Source organism: Artemia franciscana, chromosome 13, assembly GCF_032884065.1.
Source record: "Artemia franciscana chromosome 13, ASM3288406v1, whole genome shotgun sequence".
In the NCBI taxonomy this organism is placed as follows: domain Eukaryota; kingdom Metazoa; phylum Arthropoda; class Branchiopoda; order Anostraca; family Artemiidae; genus Artemia; species Artemia franciscana.
The window spans coordinates 20,026,814-20,053,417 of record NC_088875.1 but is presented as its reverse complement, the minus strand read 5'-3'; the positions used below and the strand labels follow the sequence as shown (position 1 = coordinate 20,053,417).

General features: G+C 34.4%; 1 protein-coding gene across 2 annotated transcripts in view; it reads left to right on the top strand.

The window, feature by feature from the left end:
* Positions 1-26,604, top strand: part of LOC136034628 (gamma-aminobutyric acid type B receptor subunit 2-like) — a 340,796-nt gene that overhangs the window by 51,995 nt on the left and 262,197 nt on the right. For both annotated transcript variants that reach the window (XM_065715928.1, XM_065715927.1), the window contains exon 3: positions 2,618-2,785. In XM_065715928.1, coding sequence (XP_065572000.1) covers positions 2,618-2,785 — 168 coding nt within the window. The remainder of the gene's footprint in view (positions 1-2,617; positions 2,786-26,604) is intronic.

The following is a 26,604-nucleotide window of genomic DNA, read 5'->3' as shown; positions in this document are numbered from 1 at the left end:
TCGTTAAAAGACAAATTTTTAAGTGTAAGAAGACCGTTGAAAGAGAAATTTCTAATTGTAAAATGACTGAAGAACCTACAATGGCAACGGTACCACCATCGAAGTAGATAACCAGTGGGTTGTTCCATATTCTTTTGGCTTGCAGCCCGAAATCAAAGATTTCGACGAAATCGTACAATATCAGGCTGGAAGATACATAAGCAGTAATGAAGCTGTTTGGCGAATTCTTTCATTTCCGATACATGAACGTAGTCCAGCTGTTGTTCACATAGCGGTACATTTACAGAATGGTCAACGTGGTTATTTCTCGGAAACCAACGTGCAACAAAGAGCCCTGAATCCACCGAATACAAAATTAACAGCTTTTTTTCGCTTTGCAAAAATGATTCTTTTGCAAAAAAACTGCTGTATACTGAAGTGCCTTCGTATTACACGTGGAATACTAAAAATAAAGTATTTGAACGTCGAAAACAAGGTAAGTCAGTCGACGGCCAACCTACCATCTTCAAAGATACCACGATAGGAAGACTCTACACCGTTCACCCCAATCAACATGAATGCTTCTTTCTACGCCTGCTCTTGGTGAATGTACCCGGTCCGACATCCTTTGAGTATTTGAGAACTGTAAACGGTACTATACATGACACTTACCGTAGTGCATGCCAAGCTCTGAATTTATTGGAGAATGACCAACACTGGGATAACTGCATCAATGACGCGTGCGAAACGTCAACCCCAAGTCAAATTCGTGCATTGTTTGGCATCATGTTAACAACTTGCTCTCCATCAGCTCCTACAGAGTTATGGGAAAAATATAAGTCAAAAATGTCCGAAGATATACTCCATACAGTTAGAGACGTCAGATATGACTTTTGATTTTACATCAGAAATTTATAACTACACTTTAGTTATTATAGAAGATTTGTGCGTACGTATGGCAAACAAACCTCTTCAGGATTTGGGAATGCCTTCACCTAACCGTATCGCTGCTGTTTCGACATGTGTAGAATTGGATCGTGAACAAAGTTACAGTACGAGTGATCTATTGTCGTATGTACAAAATAACATTTCCAAGTTAACGTCGGAACAAAAAGACATTTATGATACGATAGACTCAATTTCAGGACGTATACAACTACCTGCTGATTTCTGTAATTTAGTGACGTCCAAAAATGAATTGATTGAAAAAGTATTTCCGAATATTCTAAAAAATTTTAAAAATAATAAATGGCTAAGTGAAAGAGCGATTCTCGCACCCAAAAATATAGACGTCCACGAAATCAACAATATTGTTTTGACCAAGATTCGAGACCAGGCAGTCCTTTACAAGTCAGTCGACACAGTTTTGGAACCAAATGAAGCGGTTAATTATCCATCTGAATTTTTAAATTCCATCGATCTTTCAGGGTTTCCACCACACGCGCTACAACTAAAAATAGGCGTACCAATAATACTTTTAAGAAATATCAACCCAGCAAAGCTTTGCAATGGCACGCGACTTGCCGGAAAAAAAAACAATGGAAAACCTAATAGAGGCCACAATCTTGACAGGGCCTTTTGAGGGTGAGGCTGTTCTTATTCCTCGCATTCCCATGATTCCAACGGATCTGCCTTTTCAATTTAAAAGATTGCAATTCCCAATTCGATTAGCATTTGCAATCACCATTAACAAAGCTCAAGGTCAATCATTAGAAAAATGTGGTATAGATCTTAATACTGATTGTTTTTCCCATGGACAATTGTACGTTGCATGTTCGAGGGTCGGTAAACCTGACAATCTATTTATATGCAGCGACAATTGGACAGCGAAGAATGTTGTATATTCGCAAGTTTTACGCAGTTAATTTGTATTGTATCTATCTATCTATCTATCTATATAAAAACGAGTTGTGTGTATGCATGTTTGTTTGTTTGTAAAAAGAGCGTTTGCATATGACGTCATTATTAGTACATACGGCTTTGTATATGCACAGACAATGGGAAAGCCAAGAATGTTGTATATTCGCAATTTTTACGTAGTTTAACTCCTGCAGACGAAATGAATGCTTGCCTGAAAAATTCTAATTTATGGGCACACGTAAAAATATTAAAATTAACTACAAATATGCGTGTCCGATTGCAAAACGATGACTCTGGTCAAACATTTTCAGATCAATTGCTGGCAATTGGAAACGGAAAGCTCCCAGTAGTGGGAAAGCCAAAAATGTTGTATATTCGCAATTTTTACGTAGTTTGAAACACATATATAAATCTATCTATATTCACAGGTGGGACACAGGGACACAACTACAATGGCGCGTAACTAATATGGCGCGTAACGACTTACGCGCGCGGGGGGGCTTGGGGGGGGGGGGTGCGCGAAGCGCCCCACCAACTAGGTGTTGGGGTGGCGCGAAGCGCCACCCCAACAGCTAGTATATATATATATATATATATATATATATATATATATATATATATATATATATATATATATATATATAGCCTAAAAAAGTGGGACTGACCCACATTTTTCGTACAGCTTACGAGGATGTGGAGGTCAAACCTTCCAAAGAGAAATGATTATGAAACATAATTTTGGGTGAGCTTGTACTTTAATAGTTTTTTTGTGTTTCAGATATCATATGCGGACACACATCCTATGTTTACCAAAAAAAACTACCCTAATTTTTTTCGCCTGGTGCCAAGTGAAAATGCATTAAATGAACCGAGAATACAACTATTGAAATACTTTAACTGGACCCGTGTTGGTATTTTATATCAAACAGATCCAAAATTTTCACTGGTAAGTTATTCCGTTTTCTTTATTTAGACAGAATAAATCTTTGCATTCTAAGTCCAGTAAAATAAAACCAAGAACCATGTTCTAATCATTATAGTTAACTGCACAAGATTGCGCTGAAAAGTAAAGAATAATTTTTTATAGTTTTTGAGAGCAATACATATTGCTAAACTAATGTTTTCCAGAAAAGTATTGCTACATCAGTTGAACCATAAAAGTTTAAATGCCTTCTACATAAAAAGTTGAGGAATTTTTTTAGAATTTGTGTCACTTTTGGAGCTCAGTACCAATCATGTTGGATGGTAAAAATAATCCAATTTGTGTAGAAATTATTTCTTGAATTTTTTTTTGTTCCCGTTTCTTTTATTTATTTAATATCACATCCAGGTCTACCCAAGATAATTTAGTGGGTATCATGCCCTGTATTCCCATTATTCACACTAAACCCTAGCTTTTGTATTATAATGCTTGAGTAAAAAGACTCAGTTGGTGAATATCTTTAAAAACAGAAACAATTTTCCAGCACCTCTTAGAGAAAGTTTGAAAACAGGTTTCTAATTACTTTGCTTTTTTGAGGCCCTAAGTACCTCTCTTCCCCATTAAACAACCTACTAGACTCAATCTAACTAGCAATTGCAGAAATCGGATATTTTACAGCCATTGGTTTTAAGTCTGTTGTAACGGTTGTTTGTGGACAGTGTGCATGTTTAGGGGCTATATATATATAATGCATGACAGTTTGGCCTCTAATAGACTAAAAGTCTATATAAATACCTTTCAATTATTTACAGAATTGGAACTAAATACAAAATTTAGCACTTAGCTGCGTTGGAATTAAGTCATATTTCGATAATCTGTGACTACTGGTTCAATACGATCAGCCCCGGGGAAAAAAAACAACTCGGAAGCATTACCATTTTTCTCTTGAAAATTTTGAAATTATTTGTTGATAGCAGTTATAGGATTTTCATACATATTGAATTTCAATCCATTATTTTAGTCAAATTCATCATTTTAGTCAAATCCATTATTTGGTCAATCCATTATTGTGTTGCGAGAGCAACACTTTGGTTTTGTCCCGTTTTTTTTTGTTTTTTTTCCTATGCCGCCGATCTCAACTTATTCCTGGAAACTGGTAAGGGTCTAACCTGTGCGGTTTTTACGGAAAATGTGGACCTCAGGCTGGATTGAAGAATATGACATTACATTTTGGAAAGCTCCGCAGAACTCTTGCCTGGGGCCAAAAAGAATGGTTTTTGCTTGTCCACGAGCCACAGCCTATGGTGTGCGAAGTGAAGTGGAGTTATATAGCCTATGTCAGAGTGGAGTATCTGATGTTGTACAGCCAAGCTTTCGTTTCATCAAACCATGTTTCTGCTTTCGAGTGGAAAGCTCCGTTCTAGCAGGCAAGCAGGCAGGCACCACTTTCAAATTGTAGACGGACTAAAATCTGTTAAATATATGCGGCAGTTACCCGGCCCCACAGCCAATATATCTTCTTTGAGTGAGAAATAGAAAAATTTACAGAAGCAAAAATGTGGCATTTTCCAAGTGCTGCCATCTGTTGTTTCTACCCATTTCTGTTCGTGATTTCAGCTGAGTTTATCATTCGGTTTTTCGGACTTGGGATTGCGGTAGAAAAATGGTATCAGATTTCGACGGCAATCGATAGCTCTTGATGAGCTGATAAAAGTATATGACATCCATTTTTTGGTACAAACATTCCTTCATGAGGTATACCAGTTTGAAAGTTTCAAGGGGTTGCCAACTTCAGTAGGTAAGGTATACACTGAAACGAAATCTAGGCCGATACAAATTGTGAGACATATAGAGGACTTGTAAGCAACAGTCGGCTGTTAGGTAATAATCACCTTCGGCAATCAGGGGCTAGCAAGTTTTGCTAGTTGATGTATCTATTATTTATTTCCAGTGTATTTGATGGTTAAACCAATTTGGTTCCAGTGGTAAGACATGAAGGGGACTTGTATGTAATAATCGGATTTTGGGCTACAATCATCTTCAGCGATAAGGGGTTTGCAGCTTTTGCTAGTTGGTGTACCCATTTATTTGTTTCCGGTGAACTTGATGTCTATCACGGGAGAGGGACTTGTAAGTAAGAATCTCTTCACTCTGGGCTAGAAAATTGTGCAAATTGGTGCACATTGTATTCGATCTCTTTAAATCTGACAGGATTAAGTGTTTACGCAACGGGTACAAACGATAACGTAAAACAATGAGGTAGTTTCGTAATAATTAGTGTCACCTATGGTATTTTAATCCTGAAAAGTTACGGATAGCTTTATAATACCAACTAGATTGTATAAAGATATTGTTCCACGTTTTAATCCGTCACGATGTCTACGATTGAAAAGGATAAAGTTCAACTGGCTACAAAGTCAATTTAGTCCCTTCTTTCGATATTATTTTGTATTTGTTGTTTTTTCAACGCTGAGGAATAGCCTTTGGTCATGTGATAATTGATTGCGTTCTTGTTTGAACATACCGTTTTAAAAAATTCGATACGCTGACAACGTCATCATTTTACCAATAGTGAAGAAACAAGCACAAACGAGAATGTAAAACAATGAGATAGTTTCGTAAGAATTAATAGAATGTCAACTATGGTATTTTGATCCTGAAAAGTTAGGGATAGCTTTATAATACCAACTAGATTATATAAGATGTTGTTCTGAGTTTTCATCCGTCACAATGTCTACGATTGAAAAGGATAAAGTTCAACTGGCTGCAAAGTCAATTTAGACCCTTCTTTCGATACTATTTTGTTGCTGTTTTTTCAAAACTGAGGAATAGCCTTTGATCATGTGATTACAGATCGATAGCGAAGAAACAAAACCAAAGTATTGCTCTCGCAACACTTTAGTCGGCGAAGCCAGAGAATGGTTGCCGCAACACTTCACGTTCCCCGGGAAACGTAGGTCTAGTTTTAGTTTCTGTTTGGGAGTGTTTAATCCCTTTTCTTGAAACCGGGTATATTTTAATTTGCCAATACCTTCTGACGAGCAAATTAAAAATTAATGAATTCTGTGCGTTCAAAGTTAACATTTTTTTCATTATAAATCGTAGAACCTGTTGATGCACAGATTGTAATCAAGACGAATGTTTTTTAGATTTTTTGTTTCTATTGACAAGGGTCGCAATTGACAAGTCTCAAAAATAGTCTCCCTTGAACAAGTGTACCTGAAGATTGAATAATGGTTAGAAACATTGACAGTAAAAATGCCCTTTTTGTGGCTCCAGCCCTCCCCCCCCCCTGTGCTTTGAAAAATTGTCTATATTCATTGTTCATTAATTTTATGGATCTTCATGAATGAATATGAAACTGTACAGTACTAGGTCTCTAAAACTGTAAAGCTAAATACAGTGATGTTTGGTACTCTTAAATCGATTGGCTATATCACATTTTTTATTCTTTAGTATTTTAGCCCTCTTCGGTGGTAAATTGTTGATTTTTGCAACAATACTCCATGAATTGTCACTTTTTTAATTACATAATGATGCTTAAAATGAGAACTAGCGCAGTTATTTTTTTCAAGTGAGCTCTCTCCCAATATTTTGGTGCTGTTTCAATGAGTTGATTACCCACTAGAGAAACAAAACACCATTCCTTGATATAAGGTTTGTTAATACGATACGTTTGATTACATTTAAATATTCTATTTGTTAGCAAATCGGTTGTAACAGAGGAGCAGTGACCGCCCTTTGGATCCGAGCAGACAGATAGGGTGTATACTACTGGAGGTACCAATCCCCCAAGACGTTTTGATGTGCACCTGGGTCTTGCAAAATACTATAATGCACCTGGGTCTTGCGGATTACTGTTTGTTACGTAATAGAGTATGTTGCTTCTTGGATTGTTATGTTATATACTTAAAAACCTAAAGATGTAAGGAAAAACCTTCAGATCCCGCTATCGTCAAGCGGGGAACCACTGGTTGTAACTGTGGACAGTACGCACATGTATGTTATGTAATGCTATAGTACACTTGTTTGTTTCACAATTGTTTACCTATGTTATGGATAACGTAATCTTGAGTGATTTTTAGAGCCCAGGGCCGACTAGTTAAGTGGTGAGCCCCCAGTTATAACTGAGGTCGGTGCACACGTAGGTGTTACGTAATACTCTAGAATATGTTTTTTTCTTCAATATATTTTTTATCAAAGCCTTTTTCATTCAAGGTGTTACTTTTCTTTTAAGGAGTTTTTTCTTCAAGATTTCTTTTTTCTTAGAGGCCTTGTTTTTATTCTTCAAGATATTTCTTCCAAATATTTTCTAAGATATTTTTTCTTCAAGATTTTTCCCTCAGGGAAAAATCTCGTGGTTGAAACACAAGAATGAGAAAAGAAAAAAAAATCTTCGTTATTTATTAATTCGGTAATTCGGTATTTTTGGAAAAATATTCAATCAATCCCGGTTGAAAAAAAGTAATGAGAAAAAAACAAAGCAGTTCCGCTTTAGTATTGTTATTTTTACAAAAAAGTCAAATAAGCATTGTTGAAACAAAAGAATGGGAAAAGAAGCAAAGCAATTACGCTTTAGCCTATTGCTATTTTAAGGAAAAATCGAACTACCCGGGTTGAAACGAAAGACTGAGAAAAGAAACAAAGTAATTCAGCTTTAGTGTTTCTATTTTCAGGAAAAAGTCAAACAAACCTGGTTGGAACATAAGAATGAGAAAAGAAACAAAAGCAATTCCACTATGGTATTGCTATTTTTTTGAAAAAAAGTAGAAAAAACCCTGGTTGAGACAACGGAAAGAGAAAAGAAACAAAGCAGTTCCGCTTTGGTGCTGCTATTTTTGGAAACAGTTGAACAACCTTGTTTGAAACACGAGAATAAGAAAAGAAAGAAAGCAATTTCGGTTTGGTATGGCTATCTAAATGTAAAAAATTCCTCGTTGGAACATAAGAATGAAAAAAGAAATAAAGCAATTACCCTTTGGTATTGTTATTTTTGGAGAAAAAAGTAAAAAAAAACATGGTTGAAACAAAAGAATAAGAAAAGATTACCTTTTCTTGATATCTTATTGAAAAAAAGTGATTTCCATTTACTGTTCTCAATACATAGAAAACCTACACACAGTGATAAGTATTTTAACTTTCATTCGCGCCACCCTATTTAGTTGTAACGAGGGGTTTTGATTGCGCTGGTGGATAGAGCTTTCAGAATTTGTTCCCAGGAGTTTTTAGGTTCTGAATTGTTGTATTTGAGGGATATTTATTTTGTAATATTTACCTGATTAAATTCATTGATAAAATCATAAAAATATACGCATTAGACATAACAATAGGGTTATTGTAGTTTCACAGTTTACAGAATTAAATATGCCGAAAAATTTCATTTGTTTGCCTTGTGTACCTATTTGGGGGGGATACTTAAACGAACTTTGCGCAAACATAACATTGATACATGTTTCGAATCAGTGAGACCATTAGGTACTTCCCTTAATTCTGGGAAGGATTTAACCTGGGGAGATTTTGTTAGTGGGGTGTATAAAATTCTTTGTTCTTGTGGAAAGTCTTATATTGGCAAAACTCACCAACAATTTATTGAAAGATTTATTGAGCATTGCAACTCGATAGAAAAAAAAACCTACAATTAAGAAAGCCTCCTGAAACTTTTGTTGCGACTCTGGCTTAACATACATTCTTTCATCATGAACATCTTATACAATATGATGAGACCACAGCTATTTCTAATGATAGGGGTTTTTCTCAGTGGGCGAGGGAGGCTATCGAAATTAGAAAAAATATGTTTGCTAATCTTTCAATAAATAGAGACACGGGGAATTTAAACATTGACCCAATTTATGATTGTCTTTTGAAAAATGAACCGATAGTCGATAAGGGAATTAAAATTTTGCATAATCACCAGGGGACAAGATTACCTACTGGACCAAAAAGAGTTGATTCAATATTAGCTAACAAGAGGATTATTTCGCAACAGAATAGTTAACTTAGTTTCAATTTTTATAATTTTTCCTCAGTTGCTTTGATGTTCTCATTGAAGCAACTCTAATAGCTTTTTTTCTCTACGTGGATCAGTAGCGACAATTGTATTTATTATTATTGGTGGTGGTTTTATTTGGTTTTAGTTTAGTATTTTATCTTTTGCTGAGGACGCCTAGTTTAGATACAGGCAAAATATCCGAGTTATTTTAATCTTTAATCTCAGCCTCGTTTGAGTTTTCTTTTTAAGTTTTGTCTCTCTTTGTTGTAAGCAATATCATAGGCAGCACCACTCTGTAATAGTGGTTGTAATTTTCACTTTACTGAAAACTAATACGTTTGAAGTGTTTTCTCTTCTCTTATTTTCATATATAAAAAAATTATCAAAACTTTAAGGAATAAATATCGGTATATGTCAATTAAATTGAAAATCCATGGTCATTTGTTTTTTCTTATTGTCTTTTTTTGTTCATGTTGTTTTTTTTTTTTCAGTAAAGCGTATACTGTGTTCTGGTCTTAAGAAGGCATTGGGTTTTCAGCCCCAAAAAAGCTTGTTTAATTAATTGCAATAAATAAATGAGTCAAACTCAAAATGAACAAAATTGAGATGAGTAGGACTGACAACAACCATGCCTTTTCTAAACCAGAACATAATTTGCACTTTACTTAAAACAAAATACAAAATACATTTTAAATATTTTCATTTTTTTTACTTTAATAAATAGAAAATATTGAAACTTTAAGGAATAAATATCAGTATATACATATCTAGCTGGCAATCCACGGTCATTTGTTTTCTTTTCTTTTCTTCAGTAATGCACACCTTTTGAATTAATTAAATTAGATAAAACAGTTGTAAAATACACTAAAACCCTTAAATTTTTTTTTTATATTTCTTTGAAAATGGAACGAGTTTTTATAGCCTAAACCTTAGCAGTGTTAGAAAAACTTATGCTTAATCCCTTTATAAATGCATAATAATGGAAAAAAGTTTTTTTTTTACTGAAAGTGAGGAATTAAAAGATTCCCATCTGGATAGGTCTTTGACTCCCCACGTTTCAGAAGGATTAGTGAGGTAAAGTAACTCTCGATTCTGCTATGTAAGAAATTAACCCTTTGGGGACTGACTCTAAATGATCCTGTCTGTCCGACACTGATCAAATAAGATTTTGTTTAAGATTCAGAACGAGCAAACTAGACTTTTATTTAAGTACTATTTACAGCTTTAAAGAGCTATAGCAACAATTCATAATTCTCAAATATTTTTGTTACTAGAAGCTATCATATCTTTAACTAAACTTGCCTTTGTTCATAATTTTCTCCGTCACTCATAATTTTCTAAATTTTTTTTTTTTTTTTTTTTTTTATAGCATGTTTGTTACTTCTCATAACCACTGATCTGTCGCCATGAGGCCTTTGTTTCCTTTTTATTTCGTTTAAGGTCAACAAGAAGACAGTGTCATTATTTAATAATAAGGTCCAGCTGTTTCCAAGTCGCGAAAATAAAGTCACCGGAGAGAAAAGACAGGAATAAAAATAATTTGACTTTTCTTGTACTGACCAAATGATAGACGAAATCCAGCCTGTCCAATTTAATACCATAGACTAATGAAAAAAGTTCTAGTTCCATGACAAAAAAGAATTAATACTGAATATGTTTCAGGATAATTAAAAGCACCTGATGCTTTTCAGGTGCTCTAATAACTACTGAAGAACAGTTGCTTGCTCAAGGAGAGTCTCCTTGCCTTCAGGGTCTTTATCTTACCTTCAAGTCAAGATAAGTCAGATACGATTTCGATGTCAATGTCTTAGGATAGCAACTATTTCAGCAACAGGAGGTTTTATAATTAGCTGATTTATTGATATATCGATATACTGATATATTGATATACAAGCCATCCAAGCCTTTTAACAGTAATAACATTGCAAATTATTACATTTTGTAAATTATTATCAAATTTACTAAAAAAAATGACAGCATTGTCTGTAAGTTACCCTTTATTCTTCAGGATAATTAAAAAAAGGAATTATTTATAAAAATGATTTGACTTTTCTTGTACTGACCAAATGATAGACGAAATCCAGCCTGTCCAATTTAATACCATAGACTAATGAAAAAAAGTGCTAGTTCCATGACAAAAAAATGACATGACAAAATTAATACTGAATATGTTTCAATTTGGAGTCTATTGAAGCTAATATTTGAAGTCTTAGCTTCCTAGCCAAGCCATCCTATCCGAGTGGTCGGCATGCTAGACTTGAGACCCTATGTCCGACAGGTCACTGTTCCGAGTCTTGGTGTTGCTGGCTATTTTGTTTGAACAGGGGTGAGTGGTTTGGCTGTGTGAGCTCCGCCAGAGCCGAACCAGCTTTAAGCAGATACCTAGAGAAATCCAGGGAAGGTAAACAGGGCATGCGAAAGCAAAGGACGGCTGGCCCCTTAGCCCTCACCCTCCCCCTATTGCACTTCCTGGCTGAAGGGCCATAAAACGGAGATTAACACTGCCCATAGGGATTTTAAAAATCTGATGCCATATTCTTCTTCTTTTTTTTATTATTTGAATTTAGCAATATAAATTATTTTTATTGAGACTGAATAACTTCGCCAAAAACAAGGCGAAGGGGCTATTTTTTGAAATCAAAGTTTTTATTCATTTTATTCTATTTTATTCTACAGTTTTTATTCTATTTTTTGTTTGCGTCATTATCAGAGACTGTGAAAAGTAAATTCAATTCATTAAAAAAAGTGAACTTATCATCCCTTATTGACAACTCGAATTTATTACTATTCAAATATATGATTAAAATCAGTAAGTTCAGCAACAATTTATTTCTTGGGAGGGGAGGGGCAAGTTCAAAATCACCAAAAATAGTACCGATGTATTGAAGAAATTGCAAGAATTTTTATCCAAGGTCAATTTGTTTCTTTGAGTCAAGATCCACATTTTCTAAGTCTACAGTATTGCCATGTTAAGTAGAAAACTCCACATAACGCAAATGATTTATTTCATGCATCTTTGTATCATTTCTTGATGAAGTTTATTTCCTAGTTTCGGACAAGTAAGATTTCCAACCGGCCTACTAAATTGGCAGGCATTAGCCTACCCTAACTTTTTGGAGTGGGGGGTGATTTTAAAGTGATTGTAATTATTATTCGGTGATGATGGAAATCTAATATGTATTTTATTGGCTAAGGAATCTCGTTGTATTTTAAAAAATTCTCTGAAGCTTCAAAGAGAAAACATTATTTAATTTGTGGAAACATTTATTAAATTAAGCCTACTTTCTGGTTATCATGAATATTCCGGGAAAAAGTTTCAAAGGTTATAAATAGCCACATAAAATATTGTTAGAGATTGGATCAGAGATTTCAAAGCAATCACAAGGCATAACTAAAGTACTATTTTTTACTTCACATCGAGTTTTGTTGAGATGCAAAAACTTCTGGTCTATGAATATGATATAGTACTCCGGAAAATCCTAACCCTCCCCCACCTAACCAAGGGGCGCTCGTACGTATTGGGCTCCCAACTACGGGATTGGACCCATAAATGAAATTTCTCAATCAAACCCCAAAGCTTTCGGCAAAATTTCAAGACAACTCCTAAGAGAGAAAGGTACTGCTTTCTTTTCCCTTTCGATTGAAATACTACATGGATGGGTCAACTTAAGCTAAAGAACAAGTTCCCAATGAGACAAAAATCTCTTTAGAAGATATTTTTGTTGAGTTTGAGGGCTATACTATTGCCTACTCGACGACTGAATATTTGGTTTCAAGCCTCGTCATACATTTTACGCAATTGAATATATTAGAAGTCAAAACACCGGAGTATTATTCCATATCAGTTGTGAAATTTCCGCCCATCTTAAATAATATATTCAACTCAGAAGGAGATGACGTGTTACCAGTGGGAATCCAGCATTGGCGGATTTGTGGTCGGGAGCGCTTGCTCTGGTTTGGGTTGGGACGAAAGTTTTTTGTTTTTTTTTAATGGGTTTTAATAATTGAGTTTTTAATAAGTTCTTAAATATTAAGACTGTTTCTTTTTGCAAACAAGTTTGAAACAAGGTTTCAGTTACTTTGCGCGATCTCTGTTAGATTTTATTTATGACAAATACCGCCAAAAAGCATTTAATTAAATTTAGGTTTATCAATGGAAATGGAAAATTCAATGGAAATTTATAATCCTAACTTCTTTAGGCTGTCAAAATGATATTTCAGGGCCGTGCTGTCACAACGTGACTGAAAAGCAAAATATTTACTTTTTTAGATTTAAAAATTTGGATTTCGAGTCTTAGATACTGAGGCGAAGAAATTGATGTCATTACTTTTTTGGCTGTCTGTTTGGGTTTTTGGGTTTGGTTTTTCTGCGAAGCAGGGTGGTTTCTAAAACATTGTTTTTTTTTAGGGGATTTTTATAATAGAAAAGTAAATGTACAATAAGTGCGATAATTATTACTTTAAATTTTGGATTTTGGTGAGCAAATGGTGACCACTTTACTGCCTTTTTTCATGTAATTAAAGCTCTGAATTATATTTCATATTACCTCCTCTGTTTGACCTAAAACATTAAAATTAAATTTAAAAGAACAACTTTTTTTTAACTGAAAGTTAACTGAATGTTTTTAACACTAGGAGGAAAGGAGCGACATTATAACTCAAAACGAACAGAAATTACTTCATATATAAAAGGGGCTGCTTCTTCGTCAACGCCCCGCTCTTTACACTAAAGTTTGACTCTTTCTCTCAACTCTTCTTTTTAAAAGAGTAAAAAATTTCAGCGTAAAGAGCGGGGCGTTGATGTGGAAGCAGCCTCTTTCATATACGAAGTAATTTCTGTTCGTTTTAAGTTTTAATGTCGCTCCTTACTTTCAGTTAAAAAAAATTGTTTTTTTTTATTCAATTTCTGAACGTTTTTGAATCAATGCATGTTTTGATTTTGGCTCTACGCTGAGGAATAATTAAAAAGATGTTCGCATATATATTTATTTTTTTTTGGCTAAATGGCCTTCTCATAGTTTTGATCGAATGATTTTGAGAAAAAAGAGCGGGGGAGGAAGCTTAGATGCCCTCCGATTTTTTGGTTACTTAAAAATGCAACTAGAACTTTAAATTTTTTACTAATGTTTTTATTAGTAAAAGATATACTTAACTTGTAAATTAGCCTACGTAACGAAATTTTGTATTCTCATATTTTTATTACATATATGAAGGGGTTCACCCCCTTTGTCAGTACCTCGCTCTTTACACTAAAGCTTAAAATTTGTCCCAATTTCTTAAGAATGACCCCTGAATCATAAAAGCCATAGAATAAATAGTTGAAATTACTAAAAATGCTTTAGTGTAAAGAGCGAGGTAGTAGGAGGAGGTGAGTCCCTCATATACCTAATAATTTCTGTTCGTTTTAAGTTTAAATGCTGCTCCTTACTTCCAGTTGAAAAAACTTTTTCATATTTGAGTTTTCACTGTTTTCTCTTTTATTTAAATAATGCTAGAAAATCCTGCGCTCCCTTCATGGAAATTTTCTTCCCCCATGACAAATTCCTCGATGGAAAGTTCCCCCAACATATCCCCCTCTTCCCAACCCCTCCCCCAACCAAAAAATCCCCCTGAAAACGTCTATACATTTCCCAATAACCATTACTATACGTAAGCACTGGTCAAAGTTTGTAACTTGTAGCCCCTCCCACGGGGACTGTGGGGGAGTAAGTCGTCCCCAAAGACATAGTCACTAGAACTTTTCATTTGCGTTAGAATGAGCCCTTTTGCAACATTCTAGGACCACTGGGTCGATACGATCACCCCTGGAAAAAAAAAACAAAAAAAAACAAAGAAACAAACAAATAAATAAACACACATCCGTGATCTGCTTTCTGGCAAAAAATACAAAATTCCACATTTTTGTAGATAGGAGCTTGAAACTTCTGCAATAGGGTTCTCTGGTACGCTGAATCTGATGGTGTGATTTTCGTTAAGATTCTATGAGTTAAGTTCTTTCGTTAAGATCTCTTTTAGGGGGTGTTTTCCCCAATTTTCAAAAATAAGGCAAATTTTCTCAGGCTCGTAACTTTTGATGGGTAAGACTAAACTTGATGAAACTTATATATTTAAAATCAGCATTAAAATTCGGTTCTTTTATGTAGCTATTGGTATCAAAATTCCATTTTTTAGAGTTTTAGTTACAATTGAGCCGGGTCGCTTCCTACTACAGTTCGTTACCACGAACTGTTTGATAAAGGCCAAACTTTTTAGAACTTTAATAAAGGTCCATAGAAGTATATGCTTAAAACTAAGCATACGAGTCGAAATACTCCTTCAAAGGTCGGAGTAACCATTTAAGAACTATAGATTTTCGAAAAATTGTTTATAAAATCAGGCAAATGATTATGTGTTTATTTTGGTTCATCTAGCTGGTATAGATGGGTCTCTGAATTTTCAGTTTGAATCAGTGGAATTGCATAAATTTTTTAAGACATTTACTAATAAAACGTTGATAAAAGGGGGAAATTCACACACCTTGAGCTAACCCTTGAAACGGAATGCAACTACAATATTGCTTGAGGATTTCCCATCTTCTAAATACCAACCAGTCACAAAGTATAGTTATGTTTTTGTATAGGGGTTGCATTTATTTGTCTATAAAATTGTCCAACTGCTATATATACCGCTGAGGACTTTTATACTTATTTTGATACATCTCATACATGTCAGACATTTCCACGATTAGTTGTTTAAAAATCAAAATTTTTACAGGACAATTCTCTTACGTAACGCTAAATCTGAGCTAAATCTCAATTTTTTATTTTTATGCTCAACTGACATGTCGAGATTTAAACACTTGAGTGGAATACTGAAAATCTCAAAGATAAAAAAAAATAATTATAATCTACCACAGCTTGAAACCCTGAGAATTTAAATCACCAAGCTATATCTATCAAATACAAAATAACAAACACATAATTATTTGTTTTTTAAGGAGTGTTTCGACTCATATACTTAGTTTGAACCAAATACGTACGTGCACCTTTATTAGGGTTCATATTTTTCCGACAATTTATTTTTCCATCCGCACAACATGCCCTAGCCATCTCAACCTATCTCTTACAATAGTCCTAAAAAGTGGGATTGACCAAAATATTTTTTAAAACCTATTGTTTGAAACACAGTCAGTAAGTCGGGTACCAAAATCAATCCAGTGGCAACATCTCCTTAAAACATATAGCAAATCTTTCCCCGTTTAGCGAAGCACCCATGCTTTTGAAACAAACTTGACCATTGTCATCAGTATACCTTCCAATATTCTAATCTTGGTTCGCGGACCTATCTTCCTGTTCTTCCAAACTTTATTCAACTTTGAAAAGCACTCTGGGCCTTGGCTTTTCTACTTTCAACATCTTCACTCTATTCATCGTTTTGACTAATAAAACTAACTAGATAAGTGAAGCTGTCCACTTCATCTATCTTTTCGTTACCCAGCATCGTCATTTATCTTCACTTAGTCCTAGACTTAGCGACTTAGTCTTCTTGACATTAATTTTCAAACCTATTCTAGCACCCTGAACTCGCAACACCTTTAAAAATTCATTCATTGTGCTCGCGCTTCCATCTAACTTGCCTAAATCATTAGCACAATCTAAGTCCGGGAAAGTTTTACTTCTCTATTCGATTCCATGTTCTCTCATTGCTTTTGCTGTATTCTTTAAGACAAAGTCCATAAAAATGATCAATATAAATAGTAATAGAATACATTTCTGCATAACTTCTGATTTAAAATGAAACTAGCAACTAACCTTATTTTCTGACTTAACCTAAGTACTGTCAGTCTCGTACAAAGCGCTAATCAATACCATACAATGATAACACCTTTCCTAAATTCCTTGTATCAGCTGAATACAACGCTTGTTAATAATCTATAAAACTGAGGATTAAAGGTGTTTGCTGACTCAGGCACTTCTCTGTTATTTATCTAAAAATGAAAATTTTGTCGACACATCTTCTACCCTTGCTAAAACCACGCTATTCTTCACCTAAAACTTTGTCTGTGGCATCTCTCAGTGTAAAAAATATCATCATACTAAGTAGTTTGCTACCTACACAAACCAAGCGAATACTTCTATAATACCGCAATCACTCTTATGACATTTTTTGCACAGGGGTTTAATTAGGGTTTTACTAAAATCGCTTAGTACTTCCCCTTTTTCAAAAATAATATTCACAATCTTCAGAAACTTACCTCTAGCCTCATAACGACCATATTTAAGAAACTCATTTACACAATATCAGAAACTGGGTCCTTATTATTTTTAATCCTCTCAGGACTCTCATTAATTTTTCCTCACAAAACCAAACTTCCTTCACATCCAAGGTGTCAAACTTTGTCATTCTCATCTATATCTTTCCCTGTAACTTTATCCCGGTTTAGCATATTCTCATAATGTTCTGCCCATCTCTCTTCAATTTCTTTCCTTATTACAAATTATGGCCCCATTCCTTTCAAAAAGCTCGTGGCGACAGACAGTAAGTAATGAGCGACCGGGCTCAATAGTAACCGACACTATTAAAACTCTAAAATTTTGATACTAATAGACATATCAAAGAATTTGGCTTATTATGGTGATTCTAAATATTTAAAAATAATTAAGTTTAGTGTTACACGTAAAAAGACGAGCCTGAGAAAATTTAACTAATCAAACAGTTCGTGGTAACGAACTGTAAGCAAGGAGTGACCTGGCTCAATAGTAACCCAAACAAAACGGAGTTTTGATACCAATAGATACATCAAAAGCAAGAGTTTTATGCTGATTTCAAATATATAAGCTTCATCAAGTTTAGCCTCAGCCATTAAAAGTTACGAGCCTGAGAAAATTTGCCTTATTTTCGAAAAAGGGGAAAAGTCCTTAAAAGTCATAGAGTATTAATGAAAATCACACTATCGGATTTAGCGGGTCGTACAACCTTACTGTGGGGTTATCTGGAAGGATCTTTCCGTGGAGGATGTTTTCATGGAGGAAGGGACATTTCTATGAAGGAGGTGCTGGATTTCCCAGTATTATTGAAGAAAACATCAGAAATTAAATAAAAAGGTAAATTTTTCAATTGAAAGTAAGGAGCAGCATTAAAACTTAAAACCAACAGAAATTATTACTTATATGAGGGGGTTCACCCTCTCGTCAATCTCGCTTTTTACGCAAATGTTTTCTTTCTGTAATTTTAAAAGAGTTATTTAATAAACTGTCTTTCAGAGAGGTAATCAAATGACCTTTGTGATTCAAGGGTCATTCTTAGAGATTTGGAACAAAATTTGAGCTTTAGCGTAAAGAGTGAGGTATTGACTAGGGGCAACCCCCTCATATACATAATAATTTCTGTTTGTTTTAAGTTTTATAACATTGTTCCTTGCTTTTAGTTGAAAAAACTTGTTTTAATATTCAATTTTTAAAAAATGGGCGAACATCTCCTTACAGTCAATCAATATTAAAGAAAAGCATACCATCAGATTTAGCGTATCTGAAAACCTTATTGTAGAAGTTTTGACTTCCCATCTACAAAAATGTGGAATTTTATATTTTGTGCCAGAACTTTTCAAGGATGTGTTAAACATAAATTATTCCAACTATTTTCTATTCCGTCATTTTAAAAGCCAAAAAATCTATGTAGTCTGGGGTGTTTTGTGAAACCATAGGCTATGTTGTGTCATCTTAGGATATATTTTGAACAAATAACTGTCTGAAAATGACTATCGTATCCATTTGCGGAAAATAGCACACAAAGATACCCTCCAATCACTCGGATCACAGATATGTGTTTATTTGAATGAATGAATGAATTTAATACCTATTAATAGAAAAATAAATGGAGAACAAAAAAGAAAAACAAAACAAAAAACGCAAGACACTAATTCTTCCGACACAAACAAAACAAAAAACAACAACGAGAAACAAATACTGACCTCTGCTGTAAAACCTTAGCCTACGGGTTGGACTTGACAGACAAGTTATATCAAATAATTTATTTTTGTTTGTTTGTTTTCCCAAGAGTGATCATATCGAACCAATAGTTTTAGATTATCTGGAAGGACCATTCGAATGGAAATTAAAAGTTCTAGCTCCTTTTTTAAGTAACCAAAATGATTGGACGGCAACTAACCCCTAACCCACTCGTCCTTTCCCCCAAAATCATCCAATCAAAATTCTTGGGGGGGGGTGAATTTTTATTGGTCATTTTCTGGAAGTTTCTGTGGATCTTTCTGTGGAGGGCAACCGGATTTCCCGGCATTATCTAAAAGAAAACAGAAATTAAATTAAAAATCATTTTTCCTAGCTAATTTATCTACTATGGCCTACTTCCCCGTAGTAACATAATATTTTTAGGTAGAATACATATTGAGTCGGGGGTGATAGGCTTGAGATTAATGTGCCGGATTTCAACTCTTGTTGATAAATGAGTATTGCCAAGTGCTGATAACCATGGTGTGACCAAGATGGGTCCAGGACTGCACAAAGCCTCAATTCAACTAAAGATCCCAGGGACTTCTTTCTGTCCAGTTCTAAGCCGGCTCATGTGCTTCGGTGTAGACCTGTGAAGATGTGTTGGTCCCCATCCTGAACTGGTTTCGGAACAATTGCTTCTCCTGATGACAAATTAGCTTCGGTGATTCAAAGAATATGAAAATTGCAACTTGAACTGTTATGACGTTAAAAATAACTACCATATCGATTTTGAAAGTAAGGAGCAAAGTTAAAACTTAAATTGAAACAGAAATTGTTACGTATACGAAGGGGGGTTGACACCTTTTTAATGCCTCCATCTTTACGCAAGTTTGACTTTTTGTCCTAATTTCTTAACAACGACTCTTAAAACACAAGGGTCGTTTAATTAGAACAATAATAAGTCTTTTAAAGGTACTAAAAACTTTAGTGTCGATAAGTAGGTATAAAGATATGGGTAAACCCCCCTCCCCTCGTATACATAGTAAACTCTGTTCCTTTTTTTAATGTTGCTCCTTACTTTCAGCTGAAAAAAACTTGTTTTCTCGTTTAATATTTAACTGGAACATGTCTAGATAGACCAATAACTCTCAACTTATTAAGATGCAAGTAAAATATTTTACAATTATGCCGGCTAGCTGCATCCTCTAGATTTTTGGTAATTTCATCCTCGACCTCCACTTCTAAATTTCTTCAAAATTTCTTCAAAATCTCGAGGGGGGAGGAGTTGGAACAAATTTCCTCAAACAGGGAAAACTGAAAAATGATCCATATATTACCATAAAGGCAAAAATATACTAAAGAAAACTGATCTGTTTCTCTGGACACTTGAATTATGCAGCTCTATCTTAATTTTGACAATATTTCTTACAAAAATTAAATTTCAGCTGGGGGTGGGGGGCCAAACTGAGCTCCGGGGGGTGGAAATGGAAAGGGCAGTGGCCCCCCTGCCCATTAGCAAATTACGCCCCTGTCCGTCCTCCTATCAATCAAAAATAAAGTATTTTCACTAATATTCCTACATACGTTACTAACTTGAATCCCTAAGATATCATCAGTGACTTCACAAATTATTTTCCTAAGGTTATTCCATCTATCTTCTATATTGACAAATCAAACTCTTCAGTTGAATATTCAACTATTCTTGGAAAGTTTCTCTCAAATCCCCATCCCGGATTCTATCAACATCATAGCTACCCGAAAAATAGTTACTATTTCAAAAAATTTCAGCTTTAAGTTAACCATAGACGCTTATAGATAGTGATCTTTACTTTTAACATCAATAATGACAATTGTATATATCCTAGTATATTGTATTGATCTTGCCAGTATTTGGTTTAAAATAACATAATCAATAAGATTAGCTGCCTTACCATTATGTGATTACCATGTTAACTTATGGGCCATTTTATGACCAAATACCACATTGGTTATAACTTGATTGTTATTCCAACAAAATTGCATCAGTTTGTCGCCATTGCTATTTTCTTTTCCTACACCAAATTTACCTTGGCTCGGAAGCCATCTATCCCTATTTCTACCGACCTGCACCTTAAAATCACCTAACGAAAATGTTTCTTCATATGTTTACATGAAACCCTGTTTGTTTGCTCATGTTGGTGTAAAAAAATACTAATATCTCCGTCAGTCGGTTCTGCAGGGGCATATACTCCTATAACTGAAACTTTCCAGTTTTTTGTCATAAGATGGGTGACAAGCATTCTATTATTATTACATTCCCAACCTAACCGAAACGTACCAGCTTCCTTATTCAATATGACCCCTACTCGTTGTCTATGTGCCCCATCTTTCCTGCCTGAGTAAATAAGGTCTATATTGCCTAATTTCATGGTCCCTATCCTCGGAATTTGAGGTTCTGAAATCCTAATACGTCCAGTTCGAAGAATCTGAATTCGTCAGTCAAAATTTCGACACGATAGTTATTTCTTAACGTTGTAACATTCCATTTCGCAATTTATATTATTTACATCATTGAAATTATTTAGGCCTTAGAAAAAGCAATTGTCGCAGCATCAATGCAGGACGGTTAATAAGACATCTCAAGTTTACATAGAAGCGCTTGAGCTGGCTTAGAACCTGACAGCAAGAAGTCTCTGGGTCCTCCAGCTAAACGAAGGCTTCGTAAACCCTGGTTCCATCTTGGTCACAACATGGTTTTCGGCACTTGGCGATGCTCTTCTATCAACAAGAGTTGGAAAATGCACAGACAATCTCAAACCTGTTTCCTCGACTCATTATATATTTATGCATACAAATAATATGCTACATCGGGGAGGCAACCGATAGTAGATAAATTAGCCGAGAAGAGGTTTTTAACCCCGAAAATGCCCACCAATACAGACCAACCCCAGAAGGATTATCCATTAATGAAAATCCAGCGCAAAGGCTATGTTGTTTACAAGGCTATAATTTTCTCGAGGAGCACCACTCCTCATAGTCACGCTGAAGCACGTTAGCTATCACCTTAATCGGCGGGAAGCTTATCGATATTTACATATCTTCACCAGATTGAGATGTGCTGAAGGATTTCCTATGCTACCTAGGAACTGAGGGTCAAGTTTCACTTGCTAAAACTCCAACACCGCCAAAGAAATTCCTGGCATAGCTTGCCCCTTGCTCCTAGCTAGAGTCAGCAATAGGCTTTCTGAGACAAATATATAAAAAGTCTTACCAATTCTCAAATTTTAAATTTCGTGTTACAAATTGTTAGCGTAGAAAAAAAACTGTTGAAGCTAAATATTGAATGGTAGCTTTTTTACATATCTAAAAATTTATGTGTTTTCTAATTTATTGTTGCCAAAATTGCCTGACTAAACGACGAAGTTCCAATTAAACCGGGGGTAGTATTTGAATTCTAAGGGTCTTAACTGTTCCTAAATCGACGTCTTTATCAAAAGTAAAACAGTTCAAAATAGGGATGATACCTTTTTCTTGACAGTGAATAGATATAAAATTATTTAACTGGATATTTCGAACACATATACAGTGTTCATCATCAGCAGTAAAACTAAAAGACATGAATAAAAATAAACAAAATTAATACCTAATAAACTAATTACATATAGTTTATTGCTCTTATTTTTTTCAATGCAACAGCCGAGGCAAATCTCTTTGACCTTTTTGGTTCCGGTTCATTAGAATTATCTGACATATTACGTGGACAGAGGTCATAGCTCTTAGGTGAGGTGATATTTACTTTATTTGACCTCAGTAAATTATCATAAATTGAGTTCAATCTAAATTCGCCTGTATCTCTGTTTATGGAATTATTCTTGAATAGAATTTTTTTAATTTCGATTGTTTCCCTGAAAGTTTGCTTTAAACCTTGGTCCCTAGAAATCAAAGAAACATTTTCAAACAAAATAAAATGATTTGGAAAATTAAAGATATGCTCCGAGAGGGCTGACGTGAAATCTTCAGGTTTGGTATTTTGCTTTAAAGACGATGAAATAGAATTATGATGTTGTAGCAATCTCGTTTTTAAATTCTGGTTAGTACGTCCCACATAAGAGCTTCCACAAGTACATGGGATTTTATAAACCCCACTTTGTTGCTCTACGGAAGTCCGATCCTTTCCAGAATTTAAAAAAACTAGCCAAAGTATTACTACCTCTTAAAGCTACCTTTAAACCATTATTTTGTAAAATTCTTTCAAGTTTTTCACTCAAACCTGGAACATATGGTAGAGAACAAAAAATATCTTTCTTTTCTGTTGTTTCCAGAATATCGTCAGAACATTCTAGAAATTTTTTCCTTCTTTTCGAAAAAGTCTGGTTAATTAACCAACCCGGATAATGGTTACTTATTAAAATCTCTTTTAACAACGATAATTCCTCCTCAATGAATTTTGGAGAACAAATTCTAAAAATGCGGTCAGTTAAAGATATGATTAAACCAATTTTTACTTGGCGAGCATGACCGGAGAAAAACGACAAAAATCTGTTATTGTTAGTAGGTTTTCTGTAAATCTTAAAATCCAGACTATTTTCATTTTTTAAAAGAAGGACATCCAGAAAAGGAAGTTTATTATCCTCTTCTAATTCTATTGTAAATTTTAAATCCCCTCCCCAAAAATTAAGATGTTCTAAAAAACTTTTTAATTCCTCCACCCCATAATTCCATACTGAAATTATGTCATCCATATATCTCCCCCAAAATTTGTGTTTTAAAAAATATGAATCTAACGCTATTGTTTCAATATTTTCTACAAAACAATTTGCTAATAAAGGACTTAAAGGGGCCCCCATGGGTAAACCATTTACTTGTTCGAAAAAAAACCCTCTGAATTGAAAAAAATAAGAGAACATGTTGCACAACCTAACTAAATTCATAATTACACCGACTTCCAAAACTGTTTTACCACCAATTAAGTCCAAATTTCTTAGTATCTTTCTCTCAAGAAGAATTTCTGCGGCTTTTACATCAATACTCGTATACATTGACACTATGTCGAAACTTGAAATTATAGAATTTGAAGAAATCTCAACTTCTTTTAGCTTTTTTACAAGTTCTGACGAATTCTTAATGTAAGAAATTTGTGTAGACATGAGTGGTTTACACAATGAAACTAGCCACTTACTCAGAGCACTTGTTGGTGACTTGTTACTCGCAACAATTGGTCGTAATGGCAGATTTGGCTTATGTATCTTTGGAAGTCCATATAATTTAGGGCACAAAGAAACTCTTGGTAAGAATTTGTAGAAAAGTTGAGGTGTAATATTCCCTTCTTCCTTCAAACTCTTTAACTCGTTCTTAAACTTCTTTGTGTATGAGTCCGTCGGGTCAAAAGAAAGTTGTTTGTACGTTTTTTCATCTTTCAGTAAAGCGTTTAATTTTGAATCGTAGTCCTTGGTGTCCAGTACCACTAAAGTGTTACCCTTGTCTGCTTTTGTAATAATAATAGATTCATCCCTTCTTAAATTATTAAGAATCTTCATGTCTTTGAAAGAATTGTTAGGGATTTCTGGTTTTAAAGCAAACTCTGACAGGGCTTTAACTGTAGAAGCTCTTACTAGGCTAACATCTTTGATTAGGATGGGGTTTCTATGTAAAGTTGTTTCTATTGAAGAGATAATTTCTTCTACTGGGACTTTATTAGTTTTAAAACAAAATTTTGGACCTTTTTCTAATAAGGAATTTTCTTGTAACGTTAAGGTCCTTGATGAAAAATTAATTACACCTGTTCCAAGAGTTGACGAAGGTATTACGGCTTTATTTTCAGATAATTTTGAAAACTTTTTAAGTAATCTTTCTCTGGAAAGGTGAAAGTCATGATTGAAATGATTTCTTGCTGTTTGTTGAATAAAACAAAAATCACTTGCACTCACCTTTTTTGAAATAATATTTTCCAGGAAAAGTTTATCTTTCACTAATAAAGCTCTTTTTCTCCTTTTATCTTTAATCAGATGATTTAAAGTCTTGAATTGTAGACCTCGTTCAAACTTTTTTCCTTTAAAAGTGCCTAAATGTAGATTGAATTTTATTGAAGGTGGCAAAATCCTTTTCTTCTTACATTGATGAAGAAAATCTTGTTGATTTATAACATTTGCGTGTCTCTTATGGGTGTTAATATATTTAGACACCTCCTTGGTCACATTATCCCCATATACTCGACGTAGATAACTTCGAAGACCACACTGCCTTTCCGTGACGAAAGTAAAACAGTTCAAAATAGGGATGATACCTTTTTCTTGACAGTGAATAGATATAAAATTATTTAACTGGATATTTCGAACACATATACAGTGTTCATCATCAGCAGTAAAACTAAAAGACATGAATAAAAATAAACAAAATTTATACCTAATAAACTAATTACATATAGTTTATTGCTCTTATCTTTTTCAATGCAACAGCCGAGGCAAATCTCTTTGACCTTTTTGGTTCCGGTTCATTAGAATTATCTGACATATTACGTGGACAGAGGTCATAGCTCTTAGGTGAGGTGTTATTTACTTTATTTGACCTCAGTAAATTATCATAAATTGAGTTCAATCCAGATTCGCCTGTATCTCTGTTTATGGAATTATTCTTGAATAGATTTTTTTTAATTTCGATTGTGTCCCTGAAAGTTTGCTTTAAACCTTGGTCCCTAGAAATCAAAGAAACATTTTCAAACAAAACAGATAAGCTTGATATTTCGAAGTCCCCTCGAGTATCATTTTTCTATAGTGTACACTCGCTATCTTATCAACGGCCAGTGAGATTTTCTGCTTGAATTTTCGATTCCAACGCCGCAATCAAGTATTCCCTCCAAAATTTCCTCCAAAATTTCCTCCAAAAATTGTGTCCTAAAACCTGTTTCGGGATTTTTTAGAGTCCCATATGAAAATACTTCTTTAAAAAGTCCAAAGCGTTTTCTGTGTTTTAAATCTTTAATGATAGTTTTTGTGATTAGTGAACATTTGTTACAAAAAGGGTTCAATATTGGAAGTTTAAATTTGCTTAAGGTCCTGTATTAAAAATCCTTGGCTAAATTAAATAGTAGCTTTACTTGTGTAAATATGTTGCCTTGGTAACCCATTTACACCCCCGTCTGGTTCTAATTGTTTCATTGTGTTTATGTGCCAAAATACCAGACATTCAAAGTGGTCCTGGAAACTTTAGTTGAGGGCAAGAAAAAGAATAAAACAGCTGCTAGAGTTTTCCACTTCCTTCAAAGAGAAGTGGAACAAAGTTTACAGTGTTTGTTGCCTAAATATCTGCATGGTTACGTAGCTCCTAAACTTCATTTAATTATTACAAATCAAGATACAAGGAAAACCATTATCTGGTGGTTGAATAAATGATTTATTTCTTCTTCTTACTTATTTTTTCCGTACTCCTACATATTTACCGCATAAATTTGAACTCGTTGATTTATGCTACGTTTAGTTAGTTCCCTTTATACCGACATCAGCATATCAAGTAGTGTGCCTTATATCAGAAATCTATCTTATGCACTAATAATCAGTATAACAAGCAAAACAAGTTACAAACCTAATCAACAAAAAAGTCTATTTTCTGACAGTTGGTTGTATCCCTAAAATCATTAATTTTCGATTTATGTAATTCTAGATCCAATTGGCTCTAGAAAGGATTTTTTCTTTACCTCAGATGCTTATCAGAGATCGAAGAAATAATATATCAATATTTGTCATTCCTCTGACTTTCAGGCCAATGTGATCTCCCCATGTCACCACGTCACCGATCATAGTTTGTACTCTCTCGGAATCAGAAAGGATTCCGACAACATCAGTACAGTCAAGGTCTTCAAGTGAAAGGTTGCGTCCATTCTGAACACCTGGATGAGAAGATAGGGCACTCTCAAGCACCCAATCAATACAGCAATCGAAGACAGAATCCAA